This window comes from Gastrolobium bilobum, unplaced genomic scaffold (assembly GCF_033153095.1).
Source record: "Gastrolobium bilobum isolate Gb01-03AN ecotype WA unplaced genomic scaffold, APGP_CSIRO_Gbil_v1 utg65199, whole genome shotgun sequence".
Taxonomy (NCBI): domain Eukaryota; kingdom Viridiplantae; phylum Streptophyta; class Magnoliopsida; order Fabales; family Fabaceae; genus Gastrolobium; species Gastrolobium bilobum.
Window position 1 is genome coordinate 105,547 of NW_026896576.1, and position 21,466 is coordinate 127,012.

Genomic DNA, 21,466 nt, shown 5'->3' on the forward strand with positions numbered 1-21,466 from the left:
GAATGTAGGGTTAAAGGAGATTGATGATTCTATTTTGAGAATTCGTGGTGCAATTAAATACATCAAATCTTCTACTTCTAGATTTGACTTATTCAATGAATGTGTTAAAAACCAAAAGATTGAGTATAATGTTTCAATTTGTTTAGGTGTTGAAACAAGAGGGAATTCGACATATTTGGTGTTAGACCCCAAAAGACATTTGAGGTGCTTGAATTATTAGACAAGAAGTATTCCTGCAAGTTACAAAAAGGAAATGGTGTGCCTAAAGATGAAAATTAAGACCGCGCTTGCTTGATTATACCATTTTTTGTATATCTTCTTCGAAGCTAGTGCGGCCTAAGGGTTGGAGTACGTTGTAGGTATGATAATCTTTCCCAATCTCATTCGAAGCTAGGGAATTACCCCATGCAAATTTTGAAACACATTCCAAATCTTCGATCAACGTAATCATTGCAAGGTCAGTTGCCTCAATTTTGTGTGTTAATTCTCTTTCCGTTTGGTTTACACAGTGATTTAACTCCTATACGTGAACTTCAACAAATTTCATCAACTTAAAAGCGTCTTATGCAATTTATACTAGACTTTCATATTTTATTAGCCAATTTATACTAAGCTTCGATCAAAACACTGTGCGAATGATGATAACAAGTCCATGAAAGATTTAATAAACTAAAAAAAGTACAAAAATATTTATGCAATGTCATGCGGACACAAGTTTCGATCAAAACACTAAATAATATTTACCGTTCAATTTGCTGAACTCGAGATGCAAAGGAAAACATTTTTATTCCATAAAGCAAACACACAAAAGCAAGGTACACTCCTATTTTTTGTGATACTTTTTTTCATCTCAGCAGCAACTTTTCCCTTGCATGACCTTGTGAAATTTGAAATTGTTCAGTTATACCAAAATGAGCCGTTAAAAAGCTATACATGTGTATGCAACTCAACACCTTGGTTGAGTTGCTGAATATGTTGAAGCCCTCTAAAATGGCATGTTGCATGGTAGAGAATCTCCACCCACACATGGCTGGTCATTTCTCTTTGTTTTTCTGTAGACTGGTTCTATGTCTCTAAGGATTATAAGGATTTGGCAAGCCTGCATGCATCAAACAACAAGTACTCAATTTTTATTTGCTTGTAAAAGTTCACGCGCCTTAGCACACTCATCTTCAAATCTAATTTGCCCTATCCCATTGGGCAACATAAGAGGACATACAAGGAGATATAATATATAATTTGACAATAATTTGTTCGTCAGATCTAGTTTGTAAGCACTTTACTATTGTAGTTTATCGATCAAATATAGTAATGGAACAAGTTCCATGCATAATCATTCGAAGACATACATGGTGATATGGATAAAGATGAAAATAAATGGACAAGGTTCATCCTTAGCAATGGCTTTAGAAGGATTCATTGGTTCATTTCCATTCCGTTATTGTCCTAGATTTGATCAAGAGGGTCGCAAGGATGAACTTGTGAAGATAGTTGTGGCGGCTGAGCTTTGCTTTCAAATTATGAAGCATTAAGCTTTTTGAAAATTTATGAGTGTTTCACAAGCCATATTTAATATATGCTCATGCACTTGCGCACTATCTTGCATGTGATGTGTTAATGTTATGGGATAAAAAAAATAAGTTTGAAAAAGTTTCTTGCCAGGCATTGTAGAATTGTTTGCCTTACCACTGACACATGTACTTCGTGTTAGAATATGAGCTACATGTGTTTGATTGCTCACTTTATGGATAATACATGGAAGTTGCATAAGAAGATCTTAAATTTTTGCCAAGTCAAAACTTTTCAGGAGAAACTATGCCGAAGACTGTTGTGTTATGCTTGAATGATTTGGGGTTAAATCGTGTTTTAGCTTAACTGTGGATAATGCATCTTCAGATGATTCTGGGATTCAACACCTAAAAAAGAGGCTAATGTTTACGAACAATATAGTTTTGAATGGAGAATATATTCTTATGCGATGTTGAGCTCATGTATTGAATTTAATTGTGAATGAAGGGTTAAAGGAGATTGATGATTCTATTTTGAGGATTCGTGAAGCAGTTAAATAAACAAATCTTCTACTTCTAGATTTGTCTTATTCATTGAATGTGTTGAAAAGCAAAAAATTGAGTATAATGGTTCAATTTGTTTAGATGTTGAAACAAGAGGGAATTCGACATATTTGATGTTAGAGGCTGCATTGAAACCCTAAAAGACGTTTGAGGTGCTTGAATTATTAGACAATAAGTATTCCCGCAAGTTACAAAAAGGAAATGGTGTGCCTAAAGATGAAAATTAAGACCGCGCTTGCTTGATTATACCATTTTTTGTATATCTTCTTCGAAGCTAGTGCGGCCTAAGGGTTGGAGTACGTTGTAAGCATGATCATCTTTCCCAATCTCATTCGAAGTTAGGAATGATCCCATGCAAATTCCGAAACACCTTTTAAATCTTCGGTTATTGTAATCATTGCAATGCCAGTTGCCTCACTTTTGTGTGTTAGTTCTCTCTTTTTTGGTTGACATGTAGTGATTTAACTGCCTTGCTTTAACTCCAACAAACTTCATCAATTGAAAAGCATCTTATGCAATTTATACTGGACTTTCATATCCTACAGGCCAAAGCAGTCACAAATCATCATCCTTACACAGTGTCATGCAGAACTAAGCTTTCATCAAAACCTTATGCAAAATGATGACAACAAGTCCAAGAAAGATTTAATAAACTTAGAATAGGTACAAAAAGACTTATACAATGTCATGCGAAACCAAGCTTCGATCAAAACACTGAACAAATTTCATCATTCAATTTGCAAAACACGAAAACTCTTTTCTTCCATAAAGCAAACGCACAATATGAAGGTACATTCCTATATTTTGTGACAGAATTTTTTTTTTTTATCTCTGAAATAACTTTGCCCTTGCATGACCTTGTGAAATATGAAATTGTTCAGTTATATCTAAACGAGCCATTAAAAGCCAAACATGTGTAAGCAACTCACCACCGGGGTTGAGTTGCTTAGCATGATGAAGCCCTCTGCAATGGTGGGTTGCATGGCAGAGAATCTTCACCCACACACAGCTGGTAATTTCCCATTTTTGTTATTTAGACTAGTTCTACGTCTCTAAATATAGTATGGATTTTGCAAGCCTACAAGCTTCAAACAACACAAACTTGCTTATATTTTCTTTAGTTATAGATGGTTGAATTTATGTATTCGTTTGAGGTATTATCTCACAAGTTCAACTTTTATTTGCTTGTAAAAGTTCGCGCGCCTCAGCACACGTATCTTCAAATCTATTTCGCTTTATCCCCTTGGACAACGTAAAAGGACATCCAACAAGGAGATATAACATATAATTTGACAATAATTTGTTTGTAATACAACTTTGGCGTTTGACCCAACTTGAGTTGTCAGTATATCTGAATGATAGCAAAGATCTATACCAATAGGACAAAGCAAATGCTTTCATCAAAGTCTACATTAACGCTCCAATAAACAATAAGATAGATCCACTTGTCAAGGAATCGATCGCCCCTGTGGGCGCAAATTGTTTTACATGCCTTAATAATATGCCCTTCAAATTTTCTTGCTATTTAGTCATCTATGAATTCAACAAAATTTGATCTTGGGTCTGGAACAAAGAAAATGGATTCTCTAAATTTTTCATTGCTTGCTGACCTCAATGACTGAGTTCTCTTACCATATTTGATTATTCCTACAATGAGAATCGGAATGACAACATAGTTAAGGTGGCTGCCATTCCATGACTTGAAAACCACGTAAATTGTTGCTTCTAGCTGATAGAATGACTCAAGAATATGTTATAGCCATAGTTCATTATCCTGAAGGGAGAAGGCAGTGATTTTATTAGGGCCACCAAGATGCAAAAAAAGGAAGGGTGTCCGGCTCACCATAAATATGAAGTTGGGGTCTAATGTTGGATTTTTGGTGTTTTTGAAAAGAATGCCCAATGGGAGGACCGCAACCCAGTTATCTAGTTTAGGGTTTAGGTATAGTGTTTGAAAAGAAGGGGTCTAATGTCGTAGAGCATCTAGTTTCTATTCCACCAGTTATCTTTAACACTACAATGTGTAACCGCCTCGATTTAATGGATGTAAAAATTAGGCAGAGGTTTGTAAGCACTTTACTACAGAGCCTGGATAAGAGAGCTAAATGCAACTATTATAGTTGCTTGATCAAATATAGTAATGGAACAAGCTCCATGCATAATCATTCGAAGAGATGAAAGGGTGATATGGATAAAGATGAAATAAAAGACATGAATCAGGTTCATCCTCAGCAATGGCTTTAGAAGGATTCATTGGTTCATTTGTATCTCATTCTTGTCCTAGATTTGATTAAGAGGCTCGCTGACATGAACTTGTAAAGATGGTTGTGGAGGCTGAGCTTCCCTTTTGATTTTTGGAGCATGAAGCTTTTTGAAAAATTTATAAGGGTTTCACAGCCCATATTTAATATATGCTCGCACACATGCGCACGACTCTTGCATGTGATGTGTTAATGCTATGGGATACAAAAAGAACAAGTTTGAAAAATTTTCTTTCCAGGCATTGTGGAATGGTTTGCCTCACCACTGACACATGTACTTTGCGTCAGAATATGAGCTACATGTGTTTGACTGCCCATTTTATTGATAATAACTGGAAAATTGCATAAGAAGATCTTAAATATTTGTCAAGTAAAAAACCATTCAAGAGAAACTATGGCGAAGACTATTGTGTCATGCTTGAATAATTGGGGGTTAATCCGTGTTTTTAGTTTAACTGTGAATAATTCATCTTCAAGTGATTCTTGGATTTAACACCTAAAGAAGAGGCTAATGTTTATGAATAATTTAGTTCTGAATGAAGAATATATTCACATGCGATGTTATGCGCATACTTTGAATTTAATTGTGAAAGAAAGGTTAAAGGAGATTAATGATTCTATTTAGAGGATTCGTGGCAGTGTTATCAGACCTGGCCCGGACATCAACCCGATCTAGGTACTGGGTTATTGGGTCATGGGTCGGACCAGTGGGTCACCGGTTAACCCGGATATATATATATATATATAAGTAACATTTATGCAAAATTTTCGCTAATTAATAGGAGTGATTTTTGTGTGTTCAATTGGATACCCGAAAATAAGCTAGGCTCTTAATAATTCGCTTGGGCCTTAGTGGACATTGGGTTAGTAACACTTGCTAGGTTTAATTGCAATGTTTTGATTGCATCAGATGAATTGTGATGATGTGTCATTATGGAGGATAAGGGAAATTGTCCTTGGAGTGTTCTGATTGGTTGGTAATCCTTCTATCTCTTTTTGATTGGCGGAATGACTATGCTCTTGTCTTTCCAATGGGTTGCATTTCGACTGCAAAGTGGTTGAGGCATTAATTGCCTTGGGTGTCATGATTTGGCTTGAATTACATCTGCTGGTTCCAATATTTCCAATATTTGCCTTTAGACTATGCTCTTCTTCTTCACAAATTATTTTTCTGAAAGAAATGTTTTTTCCCTTGTTTCTTTGGCAAAACTTGAGTTATCACCTCCATTTAGTACCCCCACCTTGAGTTATCATTGACGATGACGGCGAGAACAGAGCAGAAAATCGTGCTTGGCAGAGAAAAGAGAAAGCAACAAGGATTCCTTCTTTGTTTCACACTGATTTTTTTTAATACCAGATTCTCATCGGTTTTTCATACCCGACGAGTCACCGGAACCCGTTATAACCCGAGCGGGTCACACGATTTGATCTGAGTCAAATGCATGCCTGGTCGAAAAGCCAACCCAAACCGGTTGATATGGCGGGTCACCAGAACTCGGGTCGACCCGACCGGGTCGGTCCAGGTTTGATAACACTGATCGTGGTGCCATTAAATACGTCAAATCTTCTACTTCTTGATTTGACTTATTCAATGAATGCTTTGAAAAGAAAAGGATTGAGTATAATGGTTCAATTTGTTTAGATATTGAAACGAGATTAAATTCAACCTATTTGATGTTACAGGCTGCTTTGGAACACCGAAAGACATTTGAGGAGCTTGAATCATTAGACAATAAGTATACTCGTGAGTTACAAAAAGGAAATGGTGTTCCTTAAGATTAAGATTGGGACCATGCTAGCTTGATTATACCATTTTTGAATATCTTCTACGAATGTAGCGTGATGTAAGGATTGGAGTGCCTTGTAGGTATAATCATCTTTCTCAACTTAACTGAAGCTTAATATTCATATATTGACTTAAGGGTTGGAATGCCTTGCTGGTACCTCCCGCTAATCTCCTCAATTGACCTAGAGATCCAGCTCAAACACTGCATCCCATAGTATTGCAGAGCATCCCACAGAGACTCCCTCTCATAGCACCAACCTCAACAAAGACTCGAATACCTAGTGGACTAGACTCAACCATGTGTTCTAACACAATTGTTATTGGACTGATCACATCCAACTAGAGGATTAAATAACAAGATCACCAACCAGACGATAAAAGAACAAGATCATTGATAATTGGACCTCAACAATAATCATAAATGAAAATTAGTATAAGGATATTTAGGTAGCGGGTGGTGTTCATGTCAGGTCAAGGTCTGACACAAATACAAATACACTCGATATGAACGCAACACAATTAAAGATTCACGACAAAATCTTCAACGCAAATAACTTATTTTGGAGCTCGATATGACACGACACAAATAACCTGTTAATCTTGAAGTGTACCGTTTATTACATAAGTTGACACGACATGAATAATATGTACTGAATGTAACTTTTACCAATATCAAGTTGACACAACATGACATAACATGAATAACTTAAAAGAAGATTAATGCTGTCAATGTCATATTTGCGGGTGACACGCAAACGATACAATTTTTTGTATCAATTTTTGCCGATACAAACACGACACAAATTTAAAAATCAGAGAAAGCAAATACAAATTTCTAATGTCTTGTTCATGCTGGATTAGCAGATTTTGTTGAAAATTAGCACCCTTTACAAAAGATGAGCTCTTGAAAATAGGCTTAATGCACAAGGTTATCTATACTGACTAGCCAAAAATAACTTGATAAAGTAGCACAAGCTGTTAAATAGCCTCAATAATGAATTACTGACCTAACAATTGATAAAAGCTAAGTAGAGCTTAATCATCCATTATCACTATGTGTGGTTGGTAATAAATGGAAGCTAAGCTTATGCTAAGGCAATGGGTCACAAATTTTAGATTTATTGGCAACTAACACAAGAAAATTGGCGAGTAAACAAAGCATCAAAGAACAGCTTAAGAAAAGTGTGTGGTCTTTGAAGAATCCTTATATTCACACCATGGTATGATGAAGAAAACCACTTGCATTGAAAAAGTATGTTTTGTTTAATTGATCCACGAAAGAAACTGAGTCGGAATTCCACTAGAAGTTTTTTTTTTTTTTTTAAGACATGTTTTCTGTTTAAAGTACAAAAAAAATATTAATAATAAGAATAAATTTGCCGAATGCTTAATTTTATGCTGTCAAGTTACTAAAATTTAATTTGCCAAAAATTTAAAGTTAGAGCAACCAATTTAAATTTGAACCTTATTTGTAATCAAACTATAAAACTGAGTTCCACCATTCTGTTCATGCATGGATTCCCAAAGTGCAAATATCAAAGCTACTTAAGATTTCTTTCGATTTTCAGAATCGAAAGGGTCCCTGAAGTAACTGAGGCAAGCAAGTACATTTTAGCAATGAGAGTTAAAATCATGCTTCAGATTATCAACATTATTCAAACAAAGAAAGTATATAAACTGTCACACTGCAAAGTCTATCACCATCAAGGAACCCCCCACCCCAAATGAAGAGAAAAACATGGCTTACCTCAGTTATCACCGGTAAAAGTATATCTAATAGACAAGGTTTGCCTTGAAAGTTAAGCAAGGAAGAACCTTGAAAGGTCAAAAGACATGTTTAAAACAAACAACAATGAGATGCTGCAAAAATGTCAAATGAAGTGTTGAATAATGTTTTAGCTTCCTTTTGGATAATCAGGCAGGGAAAGTCAAGTTTGTTGGCTATAAATCTAGAAATGAAACTTGCACTCATTCCAATTCCCGGAAACTTCTAAAGTTTGATGGTCCAACTGAGTCAATAAATCCTTTGATGGACAACTCAGGAACTGTAACCTTCTTCCCAAGCAACTCATGGTCAATGAAGACAACAACCACTGTGATATCATCATGGAAAAAACGCCTAATCCCCTTTTCAACCTTCTGAAGGTCTTTATATCTCATTTCCCTTTTCCTAGCTGCCTCATTCAAAGCAGCCCTAAGAAGTCTTCTTGCAATACCCTGGTGTTCAAACATAAAGCAGAAAATAAGTAAAACTTAAAAAACTTTTAGGGTATGCATTATAACATTCCCAAAAACGTTTTTTTTTTCTTTATTTTTTTGATAGGAGAAAAAAACCGATTAGAAATAGAGTTTGATAAAATCGGTTTATTTTTCTGTTCAGAAAAATTAACATGTAGCCCAAAAACATAAATTGAAAGAAATAGAATTTTTTTTTTTTTTTTTTTTTGTTCCGGGCACACTTTTATTAAATACACACATCATAGAATATATTATCAAGATTAAATACGCACTATTTATTAAAGACACATTCTTTCTCATAGGGATAGAAATGAATTGCATTATCAAACATATTTTTTTGCCCAAAAACTCTTCCTAAACACAAATAAAAAAAATATTTCTCTCAATAAATAGGGCAAAGAATAGAATAGTTGTCATGCACACTCTTAATATCCAAGGACAAAGATGATTGGAGGAAAAGGAAGGATAAGTAGAAAAAGCATACAGTTCGCGGGCTTTTATGAACAATCTCAGCAGCTTCCTGATTTGTCATGTGTTCCCAAAGTCCATCAGATGCAAATATGATGAATTTATCATTAGGCTGTAAAACTCTTGAACATACAGATGGTTCTGCGGTTAGCACAGGTCGGCGAATAGGTTCAGGCAGGTGGAACCGTGGGAATGAAGGATCAAAAGAGAACTCTGGCTGCTTCAAATATGCATCTCCTATAGATCTGGATACCTAATAGCAGTTGTGGAGTGGAGAAGAAAACTTGTTACTTACAATGAGCAACCCCAACCAACACAGCAGGCATCTCATTAGTAATTGTCAAATTACTTAAGCAAATACAATGCTTAACAAGGAAGTAAAGAGAAATTAAAAGCAGCTATAAAATATGAAAATTAAAAATATAAGCATGTAATGGAAATTCTGAGACATCTTTCCAAGAAAACTAACTCCCATAAAGCCTCAACAGTGTATAGACACAAAGAATAAATGAGTATGTCATAATTTCCAGAAACCTGAATGAGATAAAAGATAAACATGCAATAAAATATAATAATACTCGTAACAAAACCTACTAGTGTTTATATGAAACTGGTAATCATGCAATGATAAACACATACATGTATAATATTCATAGGTCAAAGTGTCAAACTACAAGCCCATTCCACTAAATCCTCTTCGATGTACTTGAGGAAAAAAAAAATTGCATTCATATTCAAGTCATGTGATAGAATTTGAAAGGGGACTATTTGTAATCTTCAAAACCTACAAATATTATAAGGAAACATAAGCAAAAACAAAAGATAAAGATAACATAAACCATTAACAGAAATTTATTTCTAAAGAGAAAAGCAAAAGAAAACCTGGATGATGCCTTTAATGCGCCATGTTCCATGCTTCATAACTACAATTTGTGAATCTTCCGGGTGCAAAGACTTGAGTTCTCGCCTAACCTCCTCTTTGCTAGCGTTGTGCTCTCTGGTCAACTGTTCAGCAATGATCTTGTTAGATCCACCTATAGAACCAATTACAGCACGAGAGTCTCCAAGATTAGCGATATATAATGTCCCTTTCCAGATAACACCAACCAGACAACAGGATCCCATTGCTGCTATCAATGGCTTTATTCCATAACTCCTTCGAACAAGAGTCAGAAACCCATCCTCAGTATCAGAAACAGCATTCCTAATAATGTCTTCAGAGATAGAACCATTTTCTTGAGCAACCCCTGTAATGAGATTCGACACAAAACTTTCATTACTTCTTAAACCATTGCAGTACCAAGAGCATGAATAACAATAATTTGTATATTACATCTCTAGCATACCCTCTCACACAATAGTTTGTTAGCCTTGAAGATTTTTTCATTAGAATAATAGGGATAGCAAGGATTGAACTCTAGAACACTCGGTTACGGAGCTGTGATACCATATCACGAACCAACTCTCCAAAAAGTTTAAGCTTTTAGGTAAAGACACATGAATAGTTTTATATTACACTCTAACTCCTATATATGAGATGGTTCTAAGAAAATATTTTCCCTATCCTCTCTTTGATTTATATAAACACACACAAATTCAATAATTGGTTCCTTTAAATGCAATCTGAACAAACCAACAACAGAACCAGCTAGCCAAAACCATATAAGCCAAATTAAAGGGCCATCCAAATAACAAATAGTCCTAATCTTATGAGCAACAAAAAGGTCCAAAATAACAACAATGATTAACACTCCACCAAATCAGTCCCTTCAAGTGCCACAAAGCAAATTCATACCATTATTACTTAGTACATAAAAAAAATAAAAAATAAAAAATTCTGGGAAACCTCCAAAACAATATGAGAAGACTCACTCATAAGATTATGGAAGAGGTGGTCATTGATGAACCGGGAAGCTTCGGGACCACCATGGCCATCATAGACTCCAACAAAGACGGCATCAGAACCGGTCTCAACCTGGCTATGATCCTCAATAACTTCATTGGCCTGAACCACTGCGAAGGAGAACTCACCACAAGAGTGCTTCTCAAGGTCCCTGCACCACAAGAGAGCATCTTCATTGGTGGAAGAGTCATCATTGAAATCATCCTTGCTCATACGCGCATATCGTCTCACTGGTCTCAAGCACGCTGAAACTATCCTTGCCAACCACGAAAACATCCCACATTTCCCTCTCGCACGGATCCCTGAAAGTGAGGCTTTCGTGGCAAAAAGACGCTAACTTTGGTCCCTCGAGTGATGAAGACACTGCGGTTTTCTGAATTTGAAAGAAAAAAACGGGTATAAATTTAAATACCCAGTTGGGAAAAACTGAGATTTGTTGATGAAAGACACGATTTTTAGTGCTTGGGACAGAAAAAGTTTGTAACTTTGAAGATTTTGAGACAAGAAATTGGTGGGCAAAGAAGAGGGTGGACTAGTTGTAATATGAAGAGAGAAAGAGAATTCAAATCAGAATCTTTTGAATTTTTTGGATTTAAGAAGAGAGAGAGAGAGAGAGAGAGAGAGAGAGAGAGAGAGAGAGAGAGAGAGAGAGTTTGTTATGGGGAATTTCCAAAAACAAATGCAAAGATCTGATATTTGGGAGTGAAAGAGAAGCAGAAGGAGAAGGGGGGAGTGAATGGTTTTTCTCAGAAGTGTTGAAAGAGAATAGTTAAATACATGTTGGAGGGTTGCATATAAATGGTGTTTGTTTCTTTGTTTGTTGGATGTGTGAAAAAAGAGAGAGGATGGAGATAGCAGAATCGTGGGGTAAATAAACTGGGGTTATTCTTATTGCCACAAGCAAGCAAAAGAAGACACCATAGTATCCAAAAAAAGAGAAGATTGAAGAGAATGCTGATGGTGAAGAAGTTGAAGGAAGAGGAAAGTTGAATTAAGCTTGAGTTGACTTCAGAGATAAAAGAGAAGATGAAGAAAAAAGAAAGAATAGCGTCTCAGCTTTCCTTTTTTCTTGATTTGTATTTGATGAAACTAGCAACTTAACTGTCTTAACTCTTAACCTTTCAATTTAATTACGTGTATGAGTTATATTTTCAATTTATAAAACTCGGTAATTTAGTATTTTCTAGATATTAAAGTGAGATATTAAAAAAATGAACTGTAAAGTTTTATAAATTTTAAAATTAACTTATATTCATGCTTAAACTTAAAGACTAACCTACTAGCTGAGAATAATTTCATCAACTAAATTATTAGTTTACTCTTTGTTCATCTTCTCTCTTATTTTTATTTAAATTTTTCAAATGAGCATTACTATTGTTTTCTCCTCAAGTTGACAAGATTACTTTATTTACCTAATTCCCATTGATTTCATTTGGTTGGAATTGGGTGGACCCAAGGTCCAAATTGCTCCACTCACACCAAGAGTGTGCACTTTTTATTTTCACTGTAGTTATTAAGAACAAATTCAAGTTCAACCGAATTCAAGCCTAACTGGGTCAAAAGCTCCACCATATTCAGATTATTTATTTATTAACATAGGACTATAGTAGTATTTCTTGTCAAGTTAAGAAAACACTCTGTGCTGACAAATTTACTACACATTCTTTAAATCTATCAAATTTTGGATATTATTCCTTGTGCTACCTCTAATAAAGAATCAATATATTATACGACTTGATGTATTCAAAATGTCATGGTATATTGGTAAAGACAAAGTTTTTCGGAATTTTCTATGTTACTTGTATTTTAGCTTCTTTTATTTTATTTTACCCTTTTGTTGCTTACTTAAATGAATAGGCCAAAATACAAGCCACATGTTTTGGTCATTAAATTTTTCAGTCCAATCATTGTTTATTTTACAGAAAACATTTCAGTTCATATGAACTTGGATGAACATTGGCCACAAGTTATCTTATTTGGCCAATACAATCAAAAGGGACACCTGTAATTGAGTAGGTGTCGCTTATAAATTGGGCAACATGTTTGGATGGATTAAAGGAGGAAATTTGCATTGTTTGGGGTAGAGGGCATGTTGTTTTCTAAAGGAAATGGGAAAGTCACTTGCACTCATGTGGCATGTGAAGTGGCCTTTTCTTGAATCCAATCGCTTAACTACTACAGTTGCATTAAAGGGTTGTGGTTGCTACCTAGGAGGCAGGGACCATTTGATCCCCAAAATAATCTCTTTCTTTCTTTTTCATTATCACATGAGTTGTGACATCCTAGAACTTGTATGGGCAATTTCAGAAGAGATTCATTGCCTTCCCATAAGTCAAATTTCAATTTTCAACACAAGTTTCACCTCATTTCTACCCAATCCCATGCATGCTTCATGTCTCAGCTTGCCATAACCATGAAACAGTTGTTCCCTTAATGTTGTTTTTATCCTCGGGGTGTTTGGTATGCGCAATTTCGTAGGATTCTCGGAAAATTGAATTTTTTTTAAATTTTTAATTTTTGAATATTATCGTAAACTGAATATAAAAATCATATTTTTAAAAATCAAAATTCTCAAAAAAAAAAAAAAAATTCTTGTACCAAACACCCCTCGAAGCATTTGTTGAAGCGGGTATTGATTAATGGGTTTAAATTATGAGGGTAGAATAAGCCCGACAAAGAAATACAAAGGTGAAAAAATGGCTTGACCACATATCAATCAAAAGTCAAAACCATTATAAGCCCAGCAAAAATTGATTTAAATGATATAAATGAACAATATGGCATGACAAATCCTATAATCGGTTGGTTTATTGCGAATATAATGAAATTTGAAAATATTTTGAATGAAAACTAAACTATATATGGGTTTAATGTTTCTTCAATCACGTGAGATAAATTTGTTTTCAGAAAACCCAAAACAAAGTCATTTAAAAAAAAATATTATTTTCTTAAAGAGAAATAAATTTTTCAAAATGTCTTGTATTTTTTTTCTCGAAATCTCAAAATGATGTTATTTTGATTGTAGGAATATACCTTTATCTTTTATGATAAAAAAAAATACTTTTCCCAGAATACAATTTACAATTATGGGACGAAAATTAAAATTTATAACAAAGTTAAGAAACAAAAAGTGAAATTTTCTCTATATTAAATACGTGCATCATTTTCTCTTAGAATTAGAAGTTCCATTTTACGCACTAAAAAATGGGTTTCAATTTTTTAATGTAATAAAAGAAAATTTTCTCATGTTATAGACATATTTTTTGTGGGCCCAAATCTATTAAAAAATAAAAAATGTTAATCAAAGTATCAAAACAATTCTTCTACAATATGAGAAAAAGCTTTCCCTTCCAAAAATTTATACAATTCGTACAAAGGCAACACTGAAAATTGCATTAATTATTTCCAAAAAGAAAAAAATTGTATTAAATTATAGAAATGTTTTTACTGAATTGGCAAAACTTAAACTTTACCTTATGTCTTTATTAAAATACTAAGAATGACATTATTGTATCTTAATTTCACAATAATTGGTTTTACAAAGAAGAACATCTTGTTTTCTTCCTAAACGTTGTATAAACCTTGGTTTTAAATTTTTGTTTTTGTCATATAGAAATATTGTTCATTTTTATTTTAAATCTTTTCAATATTTAGTATATTCATTTCCGAAAACTATTAATTTAAAAAAAATAAAATAATCAACGCCAGTTATGTATTTGTATTCACATATAGAACATCATGCCAAAAAACTAACATTTTTTTATATATATATCTACTAATTTTCTTACCAATTGAACCAATGATTATTGGTATAAAATAACATTTTTAACATTGTTACTGGTTAAAACAAATAGGTGGTTCTTTTAAATATTTGGTATGAAAACAAAAATAATAATAAAATAAACTTAAAGAAAAAAATGTTAATTTATTTTAGGGAAAACTTCATTTTCTCTCATTATGGTTTTATGATTTATGATCACTTGACTTCCTATGATTATAAATTTATCACTTCGAGCCATTATACTTAAATAATTTATCATTTAACCTCATGTGATTTCAAATTTTTACTTATATCCACTGTGGTTACAAAAATATATCTTTTACACCTCTTGTGGTCTAATAAATATAAAAATATTTACCTTTTCTAAATTTGTTTTATATAATTATGATATTATCAAATGAAATTATAATAACATTAATAATTAAACAATAAATTGAAAAATATTTCAAGTTATTTATTTTGATATTAATTTATAAATTATCTTAATTTTTTTGCTTATTTTAATATTTAAAAATTAAAAATTTTATTTTAGATAAATTAAATATGTATTATCAAAATAAAATATTTACTTTCTTTATATAATTTTATAACTATATCAGGTAAAAAAAATAGATAAAATAAAAAATTATTTGATTTGAATTTATTTTCCTGATAAAAATAAGCCAATCTTTTTAAAAATTTCTTAAATGCATTAGATGAGGATATAAAATAAAAATGCGGGAAAATAAAAAAATTTATATGTATACAATTATAAGGATATAATTGATATTATTATTAATTAAAAATAATTTATATATATATAAATAATTTATATTTTTTGATTCATAATTTTAATTTATAATATGACAGTAATATAAGATAAAAGCTGAGAAAAATAAAGAAATTTATATATATATATATATATATATATATATATATATATATATATATATATATATATATAATATCGCAAGGGTCTAAGTAATATATTTTTATATTCACAATGAGTGGGAGTGAAAATTTGAAATTAAATGATAAATTATTTAAGCATAATGTATCTAAATGTCAAGTTTAAAATCACAGGGGTCAAATGATAAATCATAAAATTACAATGAGTGGAAATGAAGTTTTTCCTTTATTTTTACACCAATAATAGGAGTGTATAGGCTAGGTTAGGCTTTGGCTTAAATAGACCAGGCCTGTGTAGAAAATATTAGATGTGGCTTGGCTTATTAGCCTGTGTGGGCCTCAAATTACAAGTATGGTCTGACTTATATTTAAACAATAAAAGCCTTGGCCTAGGCCTGTTTAAGCCTATTAAACATTCAACAATTAAAAAATAACTAAAAAGATATTATTTTATTATTCAAAATAATTAAAATAATAGTTTTATTTATTATATTTTAAATAAATAATATGATATAGGCTGGCCTGTAGGCTTATAGGCTTGACATGTACAAAAAAAGCCTATGGCCTGTTTTCTAAATAGGTTTTTTTAAAAGCCTAGGCCTATTCTATTTTACTATTTGTAATAGGCTAAGATTGGCCTAATATAGGTTAGGTCGTAGGGCCCTGTAGATCGGTCTAGCCCATTTACACCCCTAATCATTAAGTATCGTGAACGGGGGGACTTGATGATGTTAAGTGAAAATTTGGCATGATTTGGTAATATGAAAACATTTTTTTATATATAAATGGTGTTACTGAGGTTTGAATCTATGACTTCATGCAAGTACTCAAATCCAGTGTTTTAAAACTCAGACCGGTCATCGACTCGGTCGAGGTACTGGGTCACTAGATCAATGGTTCAACCGGGTTCAACCAGATTTACTATTCACATATTAAAAAAATATAAACATATTACTTATATTAAAAATTCACATAAGAAAACTACCAATGAACTTCAAAAAATAAATTGGTTCTCAATTATAAAAAATATTATATACTTCTAGGTTTCTAGCTCTAGAGTATATCCTAACATTGGATTAAAATTGCAATGTAAGCTAAATGCACCTTTTGTGCTTTGACATAACACAAATAAACTAAATCATGATAACAAATAGTAGGTGTGAAATATACATACACTAAGGAGAAAGTTTCTACCAGATGAGATCATCAGAGTTTATCCCCACTTAACTTCTTTAGGTCCTTACTAGATACAACTAAATTACATAAACGAACTGCACTAATTCAAAACACCTTCTTATTTTCACCTTACTTTTTATTCATATTTACCACAAAATATAAACATGATTTAATTCAAGAGTTCATAGCAACAACAAAAAAAATATTTACAAAAAAAAAACATTTTACAAAAAAGAAGAAGATGGTCAACCGGTCTAATCCGGGTCGCCGGGTCTCGGTCGAGTCAACCGGTCCAAATCAAATTGACTGCAGAATCGATCCAAAGGACCATTCGGACCGGGAAACCTACCGGATCACCGAGACCCGGGTCGACCCAGCCAGTCCGAGCAGGGTCTTAAAACATTGTTCAAATCTCTCATCACTAGACCAATTTTAATGGCTTGTGATGTGAAAACACTTAGTCATTCATTTGGAAATTAATAGATTAAAGTGATAATATTCACTTTTTTTTTTCATTAAAACTGTGACATTGATTTATGAATAAATGAAAGATCGATAATTTTCATATGATATAATCGTATTAAATTTTTCACATTAGAGATTATTGTGGATAAGGTGTTTTGTAAGAACCTGCACCGTTAATTAAGGTATTTAATTAATTAATATGTGAAAATAGGAAATGATTCCATAATTGACCCTAATAATTATTAAGAGGCCTTAATAATTATGATAAGTGATTAAGAATGCTGAAAGTCGCTTTTCGGAAGAAAAGTACAGATACCGGTTCTGCTAGTCGGTATAAATGCGTACCGAAAAATTATCCCGGAAAATTAAAGTAAGTACATGATAATTACTAGAATAACATGTAGGACTTGTAAAACGAGTTTCAAGTCCAAATAATGAGAACTGGTGCTAGAAACTGGTACTGACTTGGAAAAGCGCGTACCGAAAAGTTGCTCAGAAAATTATAAGAAAAATATGATAATTCTTAGAAAATTATGTAGTTTCAGAATCCAAAGTTTGGGATTAAAATGCTAAGCGTAGCAATTAAAGTTAATACAGTGAGTTTAAGTGGGTTTTGGCTATAAATACACTCATTAAGTGGGCACAAAACCCTAGAACCTCATTCCTACGTGAACACCTATGGGGAATGATCAGTTTACACTATTCCATTGCTGACTTGGTGCTTCTTTGGCTTGTCTTCACCATTTCTTCATGAGAAACTACCAAATGATCATCTTTTCTCTTGATTCTTCCTTGTAAACACCTTGTGGTTGTGTTGGGGTTGTGTGAGAGGCTTAGTTTCTGAGTTGGTGGGTTGTGTTGGGGTGTTTTTGGTGCTGACTTTGGAGGTTGGGGTTGTTGAGCCATTGTAATGGCATTTTGAGCTCCAAGGAGCTTCCTTTGTGAAGAAAGGGCCAAGCTTTGTTGGCATTTTCGTTTTGTGTTCAAGTCACAATCTTTGAACCTTGTTGGAGAGCTCCAAGAGCCTTCCTTGTGGCTGAGTTTGAACCTTCATTGGTATACCTTGAACTTTCCTTTGAATTTCCATGAAAATGGCTGGTTTATGTTATTAAATGAGTTAACTTTAATCATTCAAGCTTAAGTTTGTTAATCTAAGTCTAAAATGTGGTATTGAACTTCTGTTTTGGGTCAAGACCAGACCTTGGGTCATGGGGTGGCAATTTGGCTTCGGATTATGCAGAAAAAATCTGCATAATGCTGTTCTGCCCGCGTGGTAATTGATTACTTTTGATTGGTAATCGGTTACCATGTGTGGTAATCAATTACCTTGCTTGTGGTAATCGATAACCGATTACTAGTACTTGGTAATCGATTACCACCTGTGAAAATGACCAGAAACCAGTTTTGTGCAAATGTGTCAGCAACGACCTAGTTTAGTAAAATTGAGATATCTCGAGCTACAGAGCTCTAAATTGAGTGAGGTTTGGACCTATGTGAAGCTAACATATAGGGTTACAACTCTGTAAAATTTAGTAGCCATTGGATCAGTGATTTGATCGCAGTGTCTATTTTAAGTCGCATTTTGGTTGCTGGAAATTCCGTTTGCAGCAGTCACCTTGCGTAAATCATAACCGGAGTTATACAACTCCGATTGAGACATAAAGTATATCGTTGGAAATCTCAAGATGTCTAGTTTAACATTGTAAATATTAGAATGGGAATATTGATATAATTGTTGGTCTAAAACAGATTGTGATTCTGCTGTGTTTGGACTTTGAGCTTGTGTGAACTCTTGGCTCGGATAGCTAGCTTAGAGATAAGCTTTCGTGTCCTCGGTTTAGCCATGTTGTGGTTCCACCATGTCCCATGGGGATATGGTATATGAATGTTGTGTTATATGCTTTTGATGTTTTGGAAATGTTGTTGAGCTATTGTATGTTAGTGCCTTGTTGATATGCATGGAGGTGTTCCACCTATACGGTAAGCCTGAGTATGTAGAACATACAATAGGGTGAGGCTGTGGGTGAGGTGCAAGCGGTGTTCCTTGTACTACATGTAGGAAATAGACGTATTCCTACATTTCTCTGGCCAGTAGATAATGATTACACACATGCCATAGATATCTGTTGCACTACATAGTTTTGGAACTGATAATGATATAAATGCTTTTTGAACTTATATTGCACATGTAAGTGAGCTTGGGGTGGAAGATCCTTGAGGACCCCTCTTCTTACTGAGATTTCTAGTTTAGAGATCTCACCTCACGTTTGGGGAATGCTTATTTCAGGATCAGGTAATGTTTAGACCTCAGGCGGCAGGAGGCCGGAGCTGAGTTAGATTGTTGTTATATTATGCTGCCATGATTGGATGCTGGATTTGCATGCTGTTTATATGCTTATAGCTTCAGTATGATTTTGGAGTTTTATGTTGAGATTGTTATTTACTATGTTCATTTGGTGAGCATGGGGATTGTCCATGACACATAGTACTATTATGTCTTGAGTCTTTTGGAGTTGTAATAATGTATCAGGATATTGTCCAGATTACTTGATGTAATGCCGTGATTTAGATACACACTTTATCTATACATTGAGGTATTTCAGTATATGTCTTATTGCAATTTACATACAGGCGTTATTTTATGAAATTGGTTAAGTAATCAAGTTGGTAATTGATAATGACGTCGTAATTGAAAAGAAAAAGAATATTCCGCATTTTTAATTAAGCACCGCTTAATACGATGTAATGTTAATATTTCGGGTATACACGGGGTGTTACATTTTATGGTATCAGAGCAACGATTCAAGGGAAAAGCCTGTATGTATTGCAATAACTTAAGATGTTTGGTTGTGTCTGTCTTGTGTGTTTGCTCCGTTGGGTTTTATTATGATGATACAAATGTGATCACACTGCGTGGGCCTGATCAACTAATAATGTGTGTAACTTGTGCAAGAGTCATGGTAATACCCAGGAGAACACGAGAGACTGTTGAGGGTCAATCCGACCCAATCCTGACTGCATTAGCTGAGATGCAGGAGGCCACTTGATTGGCCAACGTGGCGATGATGGAATCCGCTTGAGAAGCGAGCCAGAAGGCCACGGAGGATGCTCTTGAGGCAAATCGGCTGGCGAATATGACCTTGATGAGGGTTATGTTGGAGGAGATGAGGGTTGGTCCTGTTGTTGGCCAGTATCCTCCGCCACCACCTCCACCACCACCGCCGCCGCCGCCTCCACCTAGTGTTCAGGTTGAGAGCCTGAGTCACATTGGCAGTGCTGCTCATGTCGCTGAGACTAGGGAGACTCTTGTAGAGCCTGCTGAGGATCGTGATGTGTTAGACCGCCGGCTGAATGCTTTCAGGAAGCATAAGCCACCTGTATTTGAGGGGTCTTTGGATCCTATTGCTGCTGCTAGATGGTTGCAATCGCTGGACAAGATATTTCGGGTCATGCAGTGCACAGATCCGCAGAAGTTGATGTTCGCTACTTACATGCTGGAGGGCGATGCCCATGAGTGGTGGACAAACCTTTCTCATGTCTACGAGATGCAGGGTCATGTGATGACTTGGCCTATGTTCGAGAATTTCTTCTTGGGTCAGTACTTTCCTTATGACACTCAGGAGAGGCAGCAGGGAGAGTTTGACAGATTGGTTCAGGGCTCATTGTCTGTGGACGAGTACCTGGCCAAGTTCAACCAGTTGGTGAAGTTTGCACACTTCAGGATGGCGAGGCCTACTCCTACATTTCTGGCTACTAAGTTCCGCAGGGGACTTAGTGAGGATATTGCTGGTTACCTAGCTGGTTCTGCTTCTAGAGATTTTGGGACACTGGTTCAGCAGTGTCGTGATATTGAAGATTACTACAGCACGAGTAAGGCCAAGAGGGCCAAGGTTGCTGAGGCGACGAAGGTTGCAGCTGGTAGTTCCACTTCTTGGCGAGACAGGAAGTTTGGGAACAAGACCAAGGGTAAACAGTTGGCAGCTCGGCAGGCGCCGAGTCAGTTCAAGAGGACTTCTGTTCAGGGGAGTGCAGCGAGACCTCCTGCTCCCAGGTGTTCGGGATGCGGGAAGACTCATTTTGGGCCGTGCTCTACCGGCCAGTTGATTTGCTTTCAGTGTGGCAAGGAGGGCCACTTCTCCAGAGACTGTCTGTCGGCGACGGTGAGGGCTACTGCAGTGCAAGCAGTGCCACTTCAGATGGTTCCCCTTCCACCTGCTTCGGCACCGGCAGTGCCACCATCTTCTGGGAGAGTTTATACTCTGGATCGTCAGCAGTCGGATCGAGCTCCGAACCTTGTCAGATGTACTGTTACGATTGGTTCATCAGTTTTTGATGTGTTGTTTGACTCTGGGGCTACGCATTCTTTTGTTGCTACCCCGATTGCTGTGGGGCTTGAGTTGCCCAGTGATGTGCTTTCTCCACCGATGC

General features: G+C 34.9%; 1 protein-coding gene across 3 annotated transcripts; it reads right to left on the bottom strand.

Annotated features, from left to right (window-relative positions):
- Nucleotides 1–7,760: 7,760 nt before the first annotated feature.
- On the bottom strand, nt 7,761–11,775 carry LOC133300677 (probable protein phosphatase 2C 68). 3 transcript variants are annotated; one of them, XM_061500249.1, is made up of 4 exons: nt 10,698–11,775; nt 9,708–10,072; nt 8,842–9,078; nt 7,761–8,336 (listed from the first exon to the last, which is right to left on the bottom strand). In XM_061500249.1, the coding sequence occupies exons 1-4, from the start codon at nt 11,002–11,004 to the stop codon at nt 8,088–8,090; spliced, it is 1,158 nt and encodes a 385-aa protein (XP_061356233.1). In that variant the 5' UTR covers nt 11,005–11,775; the 3' UTR covers nt 7,761–8,087. The 3 variants fall into 3 exon arrangements, with proteins under 3 accessions (XP_061356233.1, XP_061356232.1, XP_061356231.1); XM_061500248.1 differs by having other exon boundaries at nt 9,708–10,095; nt 10,694–11,775; XM_061500247.1 differs by having other exon boundaries at nt 9,708–10,107; nt 10,694–11,775.
- Between the last annotated feature and the right edge of the window lie 9,691 nt (nt 11,776–21,466).

Coding starts and splice junctions, on each gene's coding strand:
- LOC133300677 (XM_061500247.1), bottom strand. CDS start 11,004: ATGTTTTCGTGGTTGGCAAGGATAGTTTCAGCGTGCTTGAGACCAGTG. Junction 10,108..10,693: donor TTCCATAATCTTATGAGTGA/GTCTTCTCATAT, acceptor CAATGGTTTAAG/AAGTAATGAAAGTTTTGTGT. Junction 9,079..9,707: donor GCATTAAAGGCATCATCCAG/GTTTTCTTTTGC, acceptor AACTGCTATTAG/GTATCCAGATCTATAGGAGA.